General features: G+C 45.9%; 1 protein-coding gene across 1 annotated transcript; it reads right to left on the minus strand.

Annotated features, from left to right (window-relative positions):
• Positions 1 to 9,289: 9,289 nt before the first annotated feature.
• On the minus strand, positions 9,290 to 17,192 carry LOC124137512 (mucin-2-like). The gene is made up of 4 exons (XM_048388141.1): positions 17,161 to 17,192; positions 12,361 to 12,430; positions 11,348 to 11,782; positions 9,290 to 10,381 (listed from the first exon to the last, which is right to left on the minus strand). The coding sequence occupies exons 1-4, from the start codon at positions 17,190 to 17,192 to the stop codon at positions 9,290 to 9,292; spliced, it is 1,629 nt and encodes a 542-aa protein (XP_048244098.1).
• Positions 17,193 to 19,140: the final 1,948 nt, after the last annotated feature.

Genomic DNA, 19,140 nt, shown 5'->3' on the forward strand with positions numbered 1-19,140 from the left:
ATGACCCTTTAAATATAATAGTTATAGTTATTTACTGTCAGAATACTATATCGTGACAAATTGTGCAGCTGCTATGGCGAACAATATTGATAAAGTTTACAAGTTCTGGTCAACATGTCATACGCTTTTCATGTGAAAATTTTAACCATGGGCTCTGATCTTCCCAGTGTTATAAGTGTAATGTTACCCATGTGCTATGATCTTCCCAGTGTTAAAGGTGTAGTGTTAACTATGGGCTCTGATCTTCCTAGTGTTATATGTGTAATGTTAACTATGGGCTCTGATCTTCCCAGTGTTATAAGTGTAATGCAGACAATGTGCTCTGATCTTCCCAGTGTTATATGTGTAATGTTAACCATGGGCTCTGATCTTCCCAGTGTTATATGTGCAATGCTGACAATAGGCTCTTATCTTCCCAGTGTTATAAGTGTAATGTTAACTATGTGCTCTGATCTTCCCAGTGTTATACGTGTAATGCTAGCCATGGTCTCTGATCTTCCCAATCTGATATGTGTAATACTGACGATGTGCACTTATCTTCCCAGTGTTATAAGTGTAATGCAGACAATGTGCTCTGATCTTCCCAGTGTTATATGTGTAATGTTAACCATGGGCTCTGATCTTCCCAGTGTTATATGTGCAATGCTGACAATAGGCTCTTATCTTCCCAGTGTTATAAGTGTAATGTTAACTATGTGCTCTGATCTTCCCAGTGTTATACGTGTAATGCTAGCCATGGTCTCTGATCTTCCCAATCTGATATGTGTAATACTGACGATGTGCACTTATCTTCCCAGTGTTATAAGTGTAATGCAGACAATGTGCTCTGATCTTCCCAGTGTTATATGTGTAATGTTAACCATGGGCTCTGATCTTCCCAGTGTTATATGTGCAATGCTGACAATAGGCTCTTATCTTCCCAGTGTTATAAGTGTAATGTTAACTATGTGCTCTGATCTTCCCAGTGTTATACGTGTAATGCTAGCCATGGTCTCTGATCTTCCCAATCTGATATGTGTAATACTGACGATGTGCACTTATCTTCCCAGTGTTATAAGTGTAATGCAGACAATGTGCTCTGATCTTCCCAGTGTTATATGTGTAATGTTAACCATGGGCTCTGATCTTCCAAATGTTACATGTGCAATGCTGACAATAGGCTCTTATCTTCCCAGTGTTATAAGTGTAATGTTAACTATGTGCTCTGATCTTCCCAGTGTTATACGTGTAATGCTAGCCATGGTCTCTGATCTTCCCAATCTGATATGTGTAATACTGACGATGTGCACTTATCTTCCCAGTGTTATAAGTGTAATGCAGACAATGTGCTCTGATCTTCCCAGTGTTATACGTGTAATGCTAACCATGGGCTCTGATCTCCCCAGTGTTAAAGGTGTAGTGTTAACTATGGGTTCTGTTCTTCCCAGTGTTATATGTGTAATGTTAACTATGGGCTCTTATCATCCCAGTGTTATATGTGTAATGTTAACCATGGGCTCTTATCTTCCCAGTGTTATAAGTGTAATGTTAACTATGTGCTCTGATCTTCCCAGTGTTATATGTGTAATGCTAGCCATGGTCTCTGATCTTCCCAATCTGATATGTGTAATACTGACAATGTGCACTTATCTTCCCAGTGTTATATGTGTAATGTAGACAATGTGCTCTGATCTCCCCAGTGTTATATGTGTAATGTAGACAATGTGCTCTGATCTTCCCAGTGTTATATGTGTAATGTAGACAATGTGCTCTGATCTTCCCAGTGTTATAAGTGTAATGCTGAAAAGTTGAAATAAGTCTGAAATGATATAACTGGGTAAACTAACCTCAAAGTTGTGTTCTTTATATTTCTCTTTGTTACCTTCGACTCAATGTTTTAACACACTCCGAGTTTTTATTTGCCCACTCTCCACTTCAGCAGAGACTCCGTGTAGCTATGGAAACGGTTTTGTCCCTTATAGATTATCTCCATCTCACACACAAGATTCTCAGTCCCCCAGTGTCTCTCTGTCTACACCCTCCCACGTCTACACTCGAACTGATACTCTCATCCCACCCCCACACACTTCCTGGTGTGTGAATTAGGACAGGGGTTACAGGAAGCACGATCTTCACCGCACATCCATGATACATGTGTCCCATTAATGTACACCTGTATGACTGATTTACGAACATGGAGAATTAATTATGATTACATTTGTGATTACCTGCCTATTCCCTGACCTGTGCCTACTCCGCGTGAGTCCGGCAACGTCAGCGCCTACGCAACTTCGATGGAGCACTTATCGTGGACCGGCCGTCAATCAACTGACAACTGAATGTCATCTCCAACCGCCAGAGGTCGCTTGTTTTGGTGGGTCTTTTGTCGCGTGTGAAAAAGTACTGTATTGAGAAACCGGCAGGTATTTTGTTTGGAGGTTCGACATTTTTGTTCCAGCTGCAACTGCAAATTTTTTTGAAATTCAAACCATAAGCCGAAATATTTTTAACACCTTCAATTGTCAAAAGGCAATTTGGGTAGCAGACAATTCTTTTCAACAGTATGAAGCATATCTTAAACCAGAAATGTTGCGTCTGTTCATACTACTCCTTAATTTTGGGGCGGTAAAGCGCATTCTTTTTCGAAAATTTTCAAAAGATATTAAAAGTACGGTTTGTCGGAAGGTGTCAGAGAGGAAAGGTAAAGCCCAAACCCATATTGCCAACAGAATCTTCACGACGTAGATAAAATAAGGAGTTATCATTATATTTAACGGTTCGAGATAAGCGCCGTAGGCCCTGGCAGGTAGAGCAGGTGGCAGTACGTCAAATGTGTATGGGCCCATATAGCCCGCAGTAAATTTACTTGTCAATTTATTTGTCACAATAAGCTGCAGGGTTTTAAATGAGGGCCCGAAGAGTTTAGTCAGGGCTGCTGCTTCCTATGTCAGTGGGCCTGGCAATTATGTTTTTTCAAAAACTCAGTTACATGTTGTATTAAAACATCATACAGGAGTGATAAACAATGACATTTCGATCATACTCTCAATCAGCACGTATGATGTGTTACCAATAAACATTCAGCGTTAACTTTCATGGTTTTTGATGTACACATTCACATGAATTGTTTCATGAACTGAGTGAGTGAGTTGTTTTTTTACGTCGCTTTTAGAAAAAGTCCAGTAACATCAGGGCGGTGGTCATCAGGAATCAGCTTCGCACATTTCACACATGTATGTGGGGAATCAAACTCGGGTCGTCGGCGTGACGTGAGAACGCTTTAACCACCAGGCTACCCCACCGCCCGTGTTTCATGAAGAGATAGATACTCTAATCTCTCATCTCCTTGTCATGGAGAACCGCACAGGTGTAAGAAATCGCTATAATCTCGAGGTTTTGTATTCGCACAGCCTGACGCGGTGAGACCTATGTCAATGTTTTGATTCCAAGGTTGGAGATAGAAATCTTCTCGTTCACAACATATCTGTAGCACGCAGGCAGAGTCAAGAGGGTTTATTTGCACAACCTTTTATTGTCGGTTGTTGTGCGAGGAGAACTCTGGCGTTTCCGACTAACAAAGCTATAAACTGCTAGCCCTAATCGTGACGTCATGCATACAGATGTCATGGCACAAAGCGATGCCATGTGCACAAAATACATCCGTGCTTATCGTGAAGCAGGTGTTACTTTATTGCTTTTGTTAGAGAAATTTGAAGGAAAACAACAAAGGCATCTTTATTTGTCTCGGTGTTTATTTATTTGTTGCTGTTTATCTCAACACTCACCAGTATTCCAGTCCTACGACGACGGCCTGTAATTAATCCAATCTGGACCAGAAAAAAACAGTGATTGATAATGTGAGCATCGACCCCCTCCATCGGAAGAACGATGACACGCAATATAATCACCAAATATGACCACGCGGTGCCTCCATTAAGTGGCCTTTTATGACAAGTATAGGTTGCTGGTAAAACCGTTCCTACCCGAAATCCCCATAGCGCTGTGTTCGACTTGACTAGATACTGTCTGATCCGTAGAACTGACAGTACATTATAAGGTTATAGCAAGCAAAGGGTTGGTCATCACAGGGTTGGCAGTGCGTGATTAATAAAGCCATAATCACACAGTTTTAATGGGAACGTTTTAATTTGGCCATATTTAGTTTGATAGTTCACGAAATTCAAGCTATAGTGAGTGATCGAGTGAGTATGGTTTTACGCCCCTTTTAGCAATATTCCAGCAATATCACGGCGGGGGACACCAGAAATGGGCTTCACACATTGTACCCATGTCGGGAATCGAACCCGGGTCTTCGGCGTAACGAGCTTACGCTTTAACCACTAGGTTACCCGACCGCCCTTTCAAGCTAAAGAATATCGTTAATACACCGGGGTAGAATAGGTCTTCAGCAACCTATGCTTGCCGTGAATGGCGACTATGTAGGATCGGGTGGTCAGGCTCGCTGACTTGGTTGATGCACGCATCGTATCCCAATTGCGTGGATTGATGCTCATGATGTCAATCATTGGATTGTCTGGTCAAGACTCGATTATTTACAGACCGCCGTTATATAGCTGAAATATTGCGGCGTTAAAAACAAACAAACAAACAAACGAAACGGAACACCAATAAAATGCAGTTGAGCGAACTTTACTGTATTTGTACATATAAGGAAAATGTAGTTTCAAAATATCTTTCAGTAGTATGATACAGATACACAACATTAACTCATTTTAATAGAAATATATGTCATTGTCAAAGCTACAAATAACCTATAATCACAGCAGTGGTGTCGGGTGAAATTCCCATGGTGACGTGACAGCGGCTGAATGAAATCACATTTAGACGCTGTTTATTATAAATAGATTATTAATAAGCTGCCTGGCATACACGTTCTACCGCATTTGCTTCCCGATGTGAACTGATTAATTTTGCACGTTGTCTTAACCCATGTGGATATGAATGATGAAAATAGATATCAAGTCAGAGCATTGGAAACAACGTGTTCCATCCACGCCGGCAATCTGGACATTGGCCACACGCAGCAACCACGTGGTAATACACCAACGTGTGATGCACGGTTAATCTCGTCCGATCAATTACATTTGTGAACACAAACACATGAATTTGTCTCAGTTAGCACATTAATTCTACTTGACATTCACGCCGATGAGCAAGGAATCGATCACCTCGAAACATTTTATCCTTACTACCGATATCTATAATGATCGTACAGCAGGGGAGCCTCCTCGCGTACATCAATGTTTAAGTCTGCGTGGCTGCCAACGTGCTCGATGCTGCAGCCTTACTTCTATCAGCATGTATATAAGGCCGGCACGTTGTACGGCCACATACACGTTGTCTGATGTACACGGTCTACTGTAGGTGCACGTCATAAGTCTCGTTTAGACCACGAGGCACACTCTTTCACGCGTTGTTCAATAAGGAAATTGCTTTGTTTTCATCATTTCGATTTACGTTGGTTATAAATAGTATGACCTGCCTCATTTTACAGTAACTTGAACTATGTATAATGAGAAGAGATAGAAAAGGAGTGAGTGAATTAGTGAGTGAGTATGGTTTGATGTCGCTTTTAGCAATATTCCAGCAATATCACGGCGGGGGACACCAGAAATGGGCTTCACACATTGTGCCCATGAGGGGGAATCGAACCCGGGTCTTCAGCGTGACGAGCGAACGCTTTAACAACTAGGCTACTCCACCGCCCCAGATATAAAAGGAGCCGAAGGTCCAAAAAAATGATAACATGAAAGTTAAAATTGTAGCAAACGTATTTGACTAAGCTTTAACTGATTTAAACCAAATATGAATTTAGATAATGAGTTTCATGTTACCCGTTGTTCGCCTTCATGTACGGTGGGCCATAAGGGACATGGAGTCTGCTTTTCAATATTTTGATATTTCACTTACTTTTATCGTAACCTTTTGCAAATTAACACAATTTGTCATACAAATATGTGATAAATCATGTAAAAAACAACCGAAAACATGGAAAATGTACTTTCTATTGAATCGTCAAAAACTAAAATGGAAATGTCCAAAACAAAAACGAAAAGGTCAATAACTAAAATGAAAATGTCAAAAACAAGAGCGAAAATGTCAAAACACCGCGGTGATAATATTTCCAATTGACATTTTCATTTTATTTTTTAACATTTTCGCTTCTCTTTTCAGCGATTCAAAATCTTCTTTATACATGATTTATCACATGTTTGTATGACAAATCGTGTTAATTTGCAAAAGGTTACGATAACAGTAAGTGAAATATCAAAAAAATGAAAAACAGACTACATGTCCCTTATGGGCCATCGTATTTATGAAATGGTTGTGTAAAATTGTTTATTCCCACAGACAACTTGTCAGATAGAATATCTCTCAGATAGTCAATAAACAGGGCAAAAACGTATTACCTAATTCAGTCAATCGTCATTCGTGACGTATTAGCTTCTGACAAGTGGGTCTTCTTACGAGACACGTGTGAGTGAGTTAATAGTTTACGTTGCATCTGCAATCTGTCATCTATATAGATCCACATAGTTATGACAACATGCTAATCAGTACATAAAACCTGTCAATATTTTGTTTTGTGTTTAACGTTGCACTCGGCAATATGCGAGCTATATGACCGCGGCCCAGACAAACCCGTGATTGATATTTTGAGTATCCTGACCATATAGGTTGCTTGGGACAATTTCAAACCCGGAACGACGCGGAATCTACCATCGGCCACCTCATTCCTTCACCTCCATCACACACCAGCCCATAACCTACCATCACTCCATCACCAACAATCACTTCATCACCCACCATCACTGCATCACCTACCATCACTCTTTAACCTATCATCACTCTATAACCTTCCATCACCCCATAACCTACCATCACCCGATAACCGACCATCACTCCATAAACTACCATCATTCCATAACCTACCATCACTCCATCACATACCATCACTTCATCACATACCATCACTCCATAACCTACCATCACTCCATCACCTACCATCACTTCATCACATACCATCACTCCATCACCTACCATCACTTCATCACATACCATCACTCCATCACCTACCATCACTTCATCAACTACCATCACTCCATCACCTACCATCACTTCATCACATACCATCACTCCATCGCCCACCATCACCCGATAACCCACCATCACTCCATAAACTACCATCACTCAATCACCTACCATCACTCCATCACCTACCATCACTCCATCACCTACCATCACTCCATCACCTACCATCACTCTATAACCTACCATCATCCCATCACCTACCATCACTCCATCACTTACCATCACTCTATAACCTACCATCACCCCATCACCTACCATCACTCCATCACCTACCATCACTCTATAACCTACCATCACTCCATCACCTACCATCACTCTATAACCTACCATCACCCCATCACCTACCATCACTCCATCACCTACCATCACTCTATAACCTACCATCACCCCATCACCTACCATCACTCCATCACCTACCATCACTCTATAACCTACCATCACCCCATCACCTACCATCACTCCATCACCTACCATCACTCCATCACCTACCATCACTCCATCACCTACCATCACCCCATCACCTACCATCACTCCATCACCTACCATCACTCTATAGCCTACCATCACCCCATCATCTACCATCACTCCATCACCTACCATCACTCCATCACCTACCATCACTCCATCACCTACCATCACTCTATAACCTACCATCACCCCATCACCTACCATCACTCCATCACCTACCATCACTCAATCACCTACCATCACTCCATCACCTACCATCACTCTATAACCTACCATCACTCCATCACCTACCATCACTCCATCACCTACCATCACTCCATCACCTACCATTACCCCGTCACCTACCACTTCACGCTATGTTACATCAGCCTGGATGATGAGTACGAGTATGAGTACGCGATGGCCATATCGTAAACCACGACAACTGTTTCCTGTCCGTAGTTTATTACAAGATGCGATTTTTATAAATAATTACTGTATGCCGGGCTGCAGCCGACCCCATTATCATCACCAGAGTGAGTGAGTGAGTGAGTGTGTGAGAGTGAGTGGGTGCGGTGAGTTGGTGCGATTATATACTCGTGCTCGTAGGTTTCACCAAAATGGCAAATGTCTGAGACCTGCATCACTTCAAGCTTTCCTCCGACAATAATCTGACACGCCATGATATAACTGGAATACTGTTCAAAGCGGCGTTAAATCTTATTCACACATTCACTACTACTACTACTACTACTGCTGCTGCTGCTGCTACTACTACTACTACTACTACTACTACTACTAATCGCCTCCGTGGTCTAATGGTAGAGCGCCCGCCCAAAGAGCGGAAGGTCCGGGGTTTGATCCCCAGCCGCGTCATACCAAAAGACGTTGAAAAGAAACTTGTTGTTACCCTGTCTGGAGCTCGGCATTAAGGGGCTAAAACAAGGCCTGGTCGGCTCGGATTCAGAATATTGTGTCTGAGTGGGGTATCCATGTTAAACTACGGCATGGTATCTCAGTGAGCTAGCACTATAAATCGGCATCAGTCCGGACTAGTACAAGCAGCCACACACACATACACGTGCATGCATGTCGCTATATAAGTGCAATAATCTTAGACGCGACGTTAAACCCCATTTCACCTCACCTCACCACTACTACTACTACTACCACATTAACGATTTTATAAATGGGGAGGGTATTCACGAACTCAATGTGCGCGCGTGTGGATGTGTAGGTTCACGTTATTTAAAAAGGGGGAGGTTTAACCCAATGAATAACCTCTGGATCGGCTTCGAATTCTGCATCCCAGCTGATGTCGTGGTGTCCATGTACATGTATCTGGAGTTTCAGTACAAACTTCATATGTAGCCTACATTTCGCATTGTCCTGAAAATAAATTCCCTAAGGACCCATGTTTCACCCAGGAAAAAATGCATTAGATGCATTTAAATTAGAATCGCAAATAAGACTTTTTTCTTTGGTGATAAGATGAAGAATGCTGCTTGAGATGCAGTGATTGATCGATCCTTCTACGAACAATACCGTTATTTGTATAGATTGTCTAATTGTCTTCTACTTCGGTTGACTCTTGACAACAAGTATCCCATTAGCTTGATATATCTCCACTGAAATAACTTGCTAAAAGCACAAAAAGGAGAGTAATGTCTTGAACCGATGTGACACTGTGAGATATCTCTTTAACACACCAGGTTTAACTACGGTTTTATTTGTACTAAGACACTCGCCATTAAATATTCTTGAGATTCTTGTGTCGAGTAGTGGTCGTTGGGAAAGGTTGGTTGTGGGAAAGGTTGGTGTTGGAAAGGGTTGGTTTTGGGGAAGGTTTGGTTGCGGGGAAGGGTTGGTGGTGGGGAAGGTTGGTGGTGGGGGAGGGTTGGTGGTGGTTAAGGTTGGTGGTGGGGAAGGGTTGATGGTGGGGAAGTATTGTTGGTGGGAAAGGGTTGGTGGTGGGGAAGGTTGGTGGTGGGGAAGTATTGTTGGTGGGAAAGGGTTGGTGGTGGAAGGTTGGTGATGGGGAAGGGTTGGTGGTGGGGAAGGGTTGGTGGTGAGGTGGGTTGGTGGTGGGGAAGGGTTGGTTGTGGGGAAAGTTGGTTCTAGTGAAGGGTTTGTGGTGGAGAAGTTTGGTGGCGGAAGATTGGTGGTGGGGAAGGGTTGGTGGTGGGGAAGGGTTGTCGGTGGTGGGAAAGGGTTGGTGGTGGGGAAGGGTTGTCGGTGGTGGGGAAGGGTTGGTTGTTTGGGAAGGGTGGGTGGTGGGGAACGGTTGGTGGTGGGGAAAGGTTGATGGTGGGGAAGGGTTAGTGGTGGGGAGGGGTTGGTGATGGGGAAGGGTTGGTGGTGAAAGGCTGGTGATGGGGAGGGTTGGTGGTTGGAACGGGTTTGTGTGGGGAAGGGTTGGTGGTGGAGGTTTGGTGGTGGGAGGGTTGGTTGCGGAAAGTTGGTGACGGGGAGGGTTAGTGGTGGGGAAAGGGTTGGTGGTGGGGAAGAGTTGGTGGTAGGGAAGGTTGGTGGTGGGGAAGGGTGGGTGGTGGGGAACGGTTGGTGGTGGGGAAAGGTTGATGGTGGGGAAGGGTTGGTGGTGGGGAGGGGTTGGTGATGGGGAAGGGTTGGTTATGAAAGGCTGGTGATGGGGAGGGTTGGTGGTGGGAACGGGTTTGTGTGGGGAAGGGTTGGTGGTGGAGGTTTGGTGGTGGGGAGGGTTGGTTGCGGAAGGTTGGTGACGGGGAGGGTTAGTGGTGGGGAAAGGGTTGTTGGTGGGGAAGAGTTGGTGGTAGAGAAGGTTGGTTTTGGGGAAGGGTTGGTGTTGGGGAAGGGTTGGTGGCTGGGAAGGGTTGGTGGTGGGGAGGGTTGGTTGCGGAAGGTTGGTGGTGGGGAGGGTTGGTGGTGGGGAAGGTTGGTGGTGGGGAAGAGTTGGTGGTGGGGAAGAGTTGGTGGTGGGGAAGAGTTGGTGGTGGAGAAGGGTTGGTGGTGGGGAGGGTTGGTGGTTGGGAAGGTTGGTGGTGGGGAAGAGTTGGTGGTGGGGAAGAGTTGGTGGTGGGGAAGAGTTGGTGGTGGGGAAGGTTGGTGGTGGGGAAGGGTTGGTGGTGGGGAAGGGTTGGTGGTTGAGAAGGGTTGGTGGTGGGGAAGGGTTGGTGGTGGGGAGGGTTGGTGGTTGGGAAGGTTGGTGGTGGGGAAGAGTTGGTGGTGGGGAAGAGTTGGTGGTGGGGAAGAGTTGGTGGTGGGGAAGGTTGGTGGTGGGGAAGAGTTGGTGGTGGGGAAGGGTTGGTGGTGGGGAAGAGTTGGTGGTGGAGAAGGGTTGGTGGTGGGGAGGGTTGGTGGTTGGGAAGGTTGGTGGTGGGGAAGAGTTGGTGGTGGGGAAGAGTTGGTGGTGGGGAAGAGTTGGTGGTGGGGAAGGTTGGTGGTGGGGAAGGGTTGGTGGTGGGGAAGGGTTGGTGGTTGAGAAGGGTGGGTGGTGGGGAAGGTTGGTGGAGGGGAAGGGTTGGTTTTGGGGAAGGTTGGTGGTGGAGAAGGGTTGGTGGTGGGAAAGGGTTGGTGGTGGGGAAGGGTTGTTGGTGGGGAAGGGTTGGTGGTGGGGAAGAGTTGGTGATGGGGAAGGTTGGTGGTGGGAAAGGGTTGGTGGTGGGGAAGGGTTGTTGGTGGGGAAGGGTTGGTGGTGGGGAAGAGTTGGTTTTTGGGAAGGTTGGTGGTGGAGAAGGGTTGGTGGTGGTGAAGGTTGATGGTGGGGAAGGGTTGTTGGTGGAGAAGGGTTGTTGGTTGGGAAGGGTTGGTGGTGGGAAGGGTTGGTGGCGGTGAAGGTTGGTGGTGGGGAAGGGTTGTTGGTGGAGAAGGGTTGTTGGTTGGGAAGGGTTGGTGGTGGGAAGGGTTGGTGGCGGTGAAGGTTGGTGGTGGGGAAGGGTTGTTGGTGGAGAAGGGTTGTTGGTGGGGAAGGGTTGGTGGTGGGAAGGGTTGGTGGTGGTGAAGGTTGGTGGTGGGGAAGGGTTGTTGGTGGAGAAGGGTTGGTGGTGGGGAGGGTTGGTGGTTGTGAAGGTTGGTGGTGGGGAAGGGTTGTTGGTGGAGAAGGGTTGTTGGTGGGGGAGGGTTGGTGGCGGAGGTTGGTGGTGGGGAGGGTTGGTGGTGGGGAAGGGTTGGTGGTGGTAAAGGTTGGTGGTGGGGAAGGGTTGTTGGTGGAGAAGGGTTGTTGGTGAGCAAGGTCGGTGTAGGGAAGGTTGGTGGTGAGGAAGGGCTAGTGGTGGGGACGGGTTGTGGCTTGTGAAGGGTTAGTGCCATTTTTATCAAAAGTCAGAAGCTTTGGAACCCAAACAGCTTAATTGCCAACGTTTATGTGATAATGGAAGGTACTCACTCCTTGGAGACCGCCTCCGTAGTCTAGTGGTAGAGCGTCCGCCCGGAGAGCGGAAGGTCCAGGGTTCGATCCCCGACCGCGTCATACCAACAGACGTTAAAAGATGGTACTTGTTGTTACCCTGTCTGGCGCTTTGCATTAAGGGGCTAAACAAGGACTGGTCTGCTCGGAGTCAGTATACTGTGTCTGAGTGGGGTATTCATGTTAAACTGCGGCATTGTATCTCAGTGAACTAGCACTATAAATCGGCATCGGTCCGGACTAGTACAAGCAGCCACACAAACACACACACGTACATGCACGTCGCTATATAAGTGCAATAATCTTGGACGCGACGTTAAACCCCATTTCACCTCACCTCACCTCTCCTGGGAAATGCCTACTGAGCTAGCAATAGGACACTCACTCATTCGCCAGTCGTCATCTCCATGTCGTGGATTCTTTGGATCATTTCTTACGTTGCCGATGCACAGGCCTTCCAGGATGGGGTCGTCTTCAAGGTTCTCACTGTCACGATTAGACTCATACCTGTTTACAGTGGTATAGGAAGAGGCATCCTTCCCTAGTGTTGTGCTGGTATCATCATGGATGGCTTTTAATGTTGAGCCCTTGCAATTGTTGTCGATTGTCCAAAGGTCACATTACCCTTCTTATTTTACTGACTTCTTGCCTTGATTGTTGCTCAGTTAACTCAAGCTTTTGTGGATATAGCTCTGTGACGAGGTTTCGATTGAGGGACCACCCTCTTTTATTTTAATGGCTCTTGTATGTTAAAGGTTTAATTTCCTTGGGTTTTTAGTCACCTTTCAGGCGGTAACTAAATAACCACTTGGACCTTTATTGTGTAAAAAATATGTTCTAAAAGTGCAATGCTGTTCACATTACGGTAGAATTACATGACAAAAAATATAACGCCACGCGTTTTGTTTCTTTTGAGTTTTCCGTAGAGTGGCGGAAACTGTCGAGAGCTGATCAAAGGCGTTGCCATGACTGTATCAGACATGGCGACATCGACTGATCACGTGCCTGGCTGTAACGCCATCACTAGATTATGTGTGTTACTGCATGTGTACCGATGAGATAAACATTGAAAACAGGAAATAACACTTATTACCACATCTAAATGTGAACACCAGATTCCAGACTGCATTTCAGGAAACACTCCTTGAGCGAGCATGGTCGTGCTGCCCTTGTGGTAAACTCAGTCAAGATGGACATTGAAGGCTCTGCCGAACCCCGCTTTCCTATAACATGACTAGGTCCCCATGTGTCCCCAATATCCCATGGATGTCGCAGTGAGTTAGTGGGGTTTAATAACTTTCAAACAATAATCAATAATTATTCCAGTTATATCATGGCGTGTTAGTTTATTGTGGGAGGAAAGCCCGAAATGATGCAGATCTCAGACATATACCACCTTGGTGAAGCCCACTATCTAGAAACATAATTGGGTCGAAACGGCATTCGAACCCACAAACATAGGTTCCTGGCGTGCCCAAGGGACGCAACTCTGCACAAAGCCTAGGCCACCCGTGCTACAAAAACATTTAAACATTTAAAATTAAAACTATGAGCCAAAATATTTTGGCACATTGTAACAATGTCATTTTTGTGCCAGACAATTTCTTTAACCCCCCAACAATATAAAGCATCATTATTTTTTTCAAGAATTTTCAGGGACAATATATTTGAGAAAAATAAATCCCAAGCCCTCACCTCAGATTATCAAAGGGTCGCCATCTTATGCTTGTCGTAAAAAAAGACTAAAAAGACTTTAAGGCTGATTGCGTGATATCGTGCCTGATGGCGGGAATTGCTCATGTTTTAATTGACATTGACATTGTTTTTTTCATAAATAACCACTCCCAGTGGTACATGGACATAAATGCAAGAGGGTCATTTGAACAGCAGAGACATTCGCATGCGTATGAGAGTATACATTAGAACTTTTTTAAGTATACGGGAGACAGATCTGCTGAGGTTTCTTTCGGAGTAAAAATAGTTGATGTAGTTTATGGTAATCAAGCTTGACACAATAAGTTTAAAGAAAGCGCTGACGATCAGTTTCCTGTGGTGTGTACACTCAAGCAAGTCTTGAAACCGTCACCGACAGAAGTATTACAAAGTGGACATCCCATCAACATGGGGTAGATCTAGCCATCGACCTCTCTCAACAGGAAGTGAGTGATTCCTAGTTTTAAACCTAGTTGATGGCAATAAGTTAATGTTATTTTTTTTATAAATATAGGGTTTAAATATATACCATTAAAAAAGTTCCCTTCATATGTGCGATGTGTAGAGCTGTGTCACTTCATTTCAGAAACCTACCCGTGAAGATCCGGGATCGGATGGTCAGGCTCGCTGACTTGGTTGATGCATGTCATCGTATCCCAATTGCGTGGATCGAAGCTCATGGTGTCAATCACTGGATTGTCTGATCCAAACTTGAGTATTTATAGACCGCCGTCATATAGCTGGAATATTGCTGAGTGCGACGTTAAACAACAAACAAACAAACATTCCAGAAACCTATAGTCGTATGTTCGAATCCCCGTTTCTTGGTTTGTCAGTACCAAACCTGTGCTCGTGGATTCACCAAACTGGTTAACGTCTAAAATGTGTGCTACTTTGGGTTTTCCTCCCACACCAAGCTGACACGCCGTGATATAAGTGAAATACTGTTCAAAGTGGCGATGAACCACACTCACTCACTCACTCACGTGTGTTCGCATATAGTGTCCTCGGGATATCGTGGTTCATTATGCTTCCCACTTTAGTAACGTCATGAATTTGTATATGTGGGAATCCAGTCTTAAGTGTACAGGGTCAAGTTGAAGAGTCACGCAAGATACAGAACCATAGAGACAGGGAACAAAGCCTCGGAGAAAGAGCACAGCCACAGGGAACAGAGCCCCGAAGAAAGAGCATAGCCACAGAAAACAGAATCCCGAAGAAAGAGCATAGCCACAGGGAACAGAACCCCGGAGAAAGAGCATAGCCACAGGACACAGAACCCCAGAAGAGCATAGCCACAGGACACAGAACCCCGGAGAAAGAGCATAGCCACAGGGAACAGAACCCCGAAGCAAAAGCATAGCTACAGGGAACAGAACCCCGGAGAAAGAGCATAGCCACAGGACACCGAACCCCGAAGCAAAAGCATAGCCACAGGGAACAAAGCCCCGGAGAAAGAGCATAGCCACAGGACACAGAACCCCAGGAGAGCATAGCCACATGGAACGGAACCCCGGAGAAAGAGCATAGCCACAGGACACAGAACCCCAGGAGAGCATAGCCACATGGAACAGAACCCCGGAGAAAGAGCATAGCCACAGGGAACAGAACCCCGAAGAAAGAGCATAGCCACATGGAACAGAACCCCGGAGAAAGTGCATAGCCACAGGACACAGAACCCCGGAGAAAGAGCATAGCCACAGGGAACAGGATCCCAGGGAAAGAGCATAGCCACGGGGGAACAGAATCCCAGGGAAAGAGCATAGCCGCAGGGAACAAAGCCCCGAAGCAAGAGCATCAGGGAACAGAATCCCAGAGAAAGAGAAGAGCATAGCCACAGGGAACAGAATCCCAGAGAAAGAGTATAGCCACGGGGAACAGAGCCCCGATGAAAGAGCATAGCCACAGGGAACAGAATTCCAGAGAAAGAGCATAGCCACAGGGAACAGAGCCCCGAAGAAAGAGCATAGCCACAGGACAAAGAACCCCAGAAGAGCATAGCAACATGGAACAGAACCCCGGAGAAAGAGCATAGCTAAAGGACACAGAACCCCGGAGAAAGAGCATAGCCACAGGGAACAGAACCCCGGAGAAGGAGCATAGCCACAGGACACAGAACCCCGGAGAAAGAGCATAGCCACAGGGAACAGAACCCCGGAGAAGGAGCATAGCCACAGGACACAGAACCCCGGAGAAAGAGCATAGCCACAGGGAACAGAACCCCGGAGAAGGAGCATAGCCACAGGACACAGAACCCCGGAGAAAGAGCATAGCTACAGGGAACAGAACCCCGAATCAAGAGCATAGCCACAAGGAACAGGATCCCAGGGAAAGAGCATAACCACAGGGAACAGAGCCCCGAAGCAAGAGCATAGCCACAGGGAACAGAATCCCAGGAAAAGAGCATAGCCACAGGGCCCCGATGAAAGAGCATAGCCTCAGGGAACAGAATTCCAGAGAAAGAGCATAGCCACAGGGAACAGAGCCCCGAAGAAAGAGCATAGCCACAGGACAAAGAACCCCAGAAGAGCATAGCCACAGGACACAGAACCCCGGAGAAAGAGCATAGCTAAAGGACACAGAACCCCAGAGAAAGAGCATAGCCACAGGGAACAGAGCCCCGAAGCAAGAGCATAGCCACAGGGAACAGAATCCCAGAGAAAGGGCATAGCTACAGGGAACAGAAGACCAGAAGGGCATATCCACAGGACACAGAACCCCGAAGCAAGAGCATAGCCACAGGGAACAGAACCCCGAAGCAAGAGCATAGCCACAGGGAAAAGAATCCCGGAGAAAGAGCATAGCCACAGCGAACAGAACCCCGAAGCAAGAGCATAGCCACAGGGAACTGAACCCCGAAGCAAGAGCATAGCCACAGGGAACAGAACCCCGAAGCAAGAGCATAGCCACAGGGAACAGAATCCCAGGGAAAGAGCATAGCCACAAGGAACAGAGCCCCGAAGCAAGAGCATAGCCACAGGGAACAGAATCCCAGAGAAAGAGCATAGCCACAGGGAACAGAACCCCGAAGCAAGAGCATAGCCACAGGGAACTGAACCCCGAAGCAAGAGCATAGCCACAGGGAACAGAACCCCGAAGCAAGAGCATAGCCACAGGGAACAGAATCCCAGGGAAAGAGCATAGCCACAGGGAACAGAGCCCCGAAGCAAGAGCATAGCCACAGGGAACAGAATCCCAGGGAAAGAGCATAGCCACAGGGAACAGAATCCCAGGGAAAGAGCATAGCCACAGGGAACAGAGCCCCGGAGAAGGAGCATAGCCACAGGGAACAGAGCCGCGAAGCACGAGCATAAAAAAATTATTCACAGGGAACTGAACCCCGAAGCCATAAGGGGGAAAGCCCAGAGGCAAAAGAAGTCACCACTGAATTCCTTGCAAATACGGCCAAATCGATTTCAAATTAAAACTTATGTCTGTTTTTTGACAAAACAAACACCTGTCTTTCCCACATTCTTTTCCTTAATGAGTGATAGGGAACACGAGTGTCCACTTGACCGACCTACAGTGTACGGGGGTCCAGTCTCTGGGCTCCCATTGCTGTTAAACAGTCTTCATCTTCACATTGTTGCAATCAGTTTTAATGTCGTTGTGCACTTTAATATCATGTTCACTTTACGGGTAAAGGGAGATAACCACGTAAAATAATTGGGTATAACCCATGTTTCTGGCTGGCCTGTCTGTTCAGGTTACAAACACTTACATCAAAACAACCAGATTTACAAATGTCACTTAAATTCGGGCACGATATACGTTTTTCATGTTTAAATCTAATTATTTACTCTAACATAATTAGGTTTCCCCGGGCAAGGGCAGATTGTGTTTGTACAGATATTCAGTTGAACAGGTGTCTCGTGTCTAACTCTGAATGAAAATATATTTTGATAAGCATTATCTCACTTTAATTAGCTCACTCTAACATTATGAATGGCATTTGCGTAAACAGCCTGGGGAGGAATTCGGTCGCTAAAACACATCAAGGGCGAAAATGCGCGAACCAATGCTAAGTCGTTTTTAAGGGAAATCTGTTCGACTTCTACGCCTGAAACTTACAGCCTCAGCATCTGAATTGGGTGTTACATCATATTAGAGTGAGTGAGTGAGCTGGGTTTAACGCCGCTTTTAACAGTATTCCAGTTTTATCACGGCGTGTCAGCTTAATGTGGGAGGAAAGCCTGAAGTGATGCAGGTCTCAGACGTTTACCACTTCGGTGAAACCAACGAGCACGGGTATGGTGCTGACAAACCTAGAAACATAATCGGGGTGAAACGGGATTTGAACCTACAATCATAGATTTCTGGCGTGCCCAAGGGACGCAACTCTGCACAGCGAATCGCGGCGCCTTAGACGACTGGGCCACCCGTGTCCCCTTTCTGATCAGTAGAACTGGCAGTACATTATAAGGTAATAGCAAGCGAAGGGTTGGTCATCACATAATAATGCTTGGCAGTGCGTGATTGATTAAGCCACAATCACAGGTTTCTGGAGTGCCCAGCGAATTGCGGCGCCTGAGACGGCTGGGCCACCCGTGCCCCCCACAGTGTTAGAGTGAATGTGTTGTTTCATGCAGCAGCCAACAATATTCCAGCTACATCAAGCCGACCGGTTAATACTGAGTAACAGAAAACCTGTGGGTGATAGCATGAACATCGATCAATGTCGGCAGCATTGTTTTGACGGCGGTCTCACGATGTGATAGTCATCTGCAATTCGTGAGAGTCAAAAGTGCTTGTTCAGTGTTAGAGTTAATCTCCAGCCATATATGCCGGTTGTAAGAGCGATCTAATGGATCGGGTGGTCAGGCTCGCCGACGGTTAGAGACGTTGCTCATAATATCAATCAATGGTTTGTCTGACCCAGATTAGAATATGACAGGTCGTCGTCAACTAGAAGTGAAATAGGTGAATGTTTTATACACCTGAGTCAGCACTATCCCAGCGTCACCACATACCTGTAAAAATCTAATCGAGTGGTTGATAACATGAGCAAAGATGGTCATGATAACAATATAACAACTCGATCCTCAGTAAGTCTCTCCTCGGCTTTTTCAACATAATCACTGGTTACAGGAGATAAGAAATGTTTGAACATTTGCGAATGTAGTGTGTGAGAAGATGGCGATTAGAGTGAGTGAGTGCGTATGGTTTTACGCCGCTTTTAGCAATATTCCAGCAATATCACGGCGGGGGTCACCAGAAATGGGCTTCACATATTGTACCCATGTCGGGCGATTAGAGATATCAGGAAAAAAACAAACACCTCATATTTATGCTTTATCGGCAGCTAAGATTCTTGCTATGCATAGACAAACAATGACAAACCTATTCCAACCAAACTACAATCATAAGGCCTCAGGGGGGATTCCGGGATAGAACTGGGCACGTTAAAGGTAGGCTGGTTGTAAGAGGCGACCAAATGAATCGGTGGTCAGGCTCGGCTACGTGGTTGAGTGCGTGTCATCGTACCCCGACGACGTAGACCGTTG

This window comes from Haliotis rufescens, unplaced genomic scaffold, assembly GCF_023055435.1.
Source record: "Haliotis rufescens isolate VD_foot unplaced genomic scaffold, xgHalRufe1.0.p SCAF_7, whole genome shotgun sequence".
In the NCBI taxonomy this organism is placed as follows: Eukaryota; Metazoa; Mollusca; class Gastropoda; order Lepetellida; family Haliotidae; genus Haliotis; species Haliotis rufescens.

Bases quoted from the DNA above. Each gene is read 5' to 3' on its own strand.
- LOC124137512 (XM_048388141.1), bottom strand. From the start codon at position 17,192: ATGGGAGCCCAGAGACTGGACCCCCGTACACT. The intron at 11,783-12,360 runs GTAAGAAATGAT...CCCCACCACTAG, and splicing joins AAGGCCTGTGCATCGGCAAC to CCCTTCCTCACCACCAACCT. The intron at 10,382-11,347 runs GCCACCAACCCT...AACCCTTCCCAG, and splicing joins CCCCACCACCAACCTTCACC to CCACCAACCCTTCCCCAACA.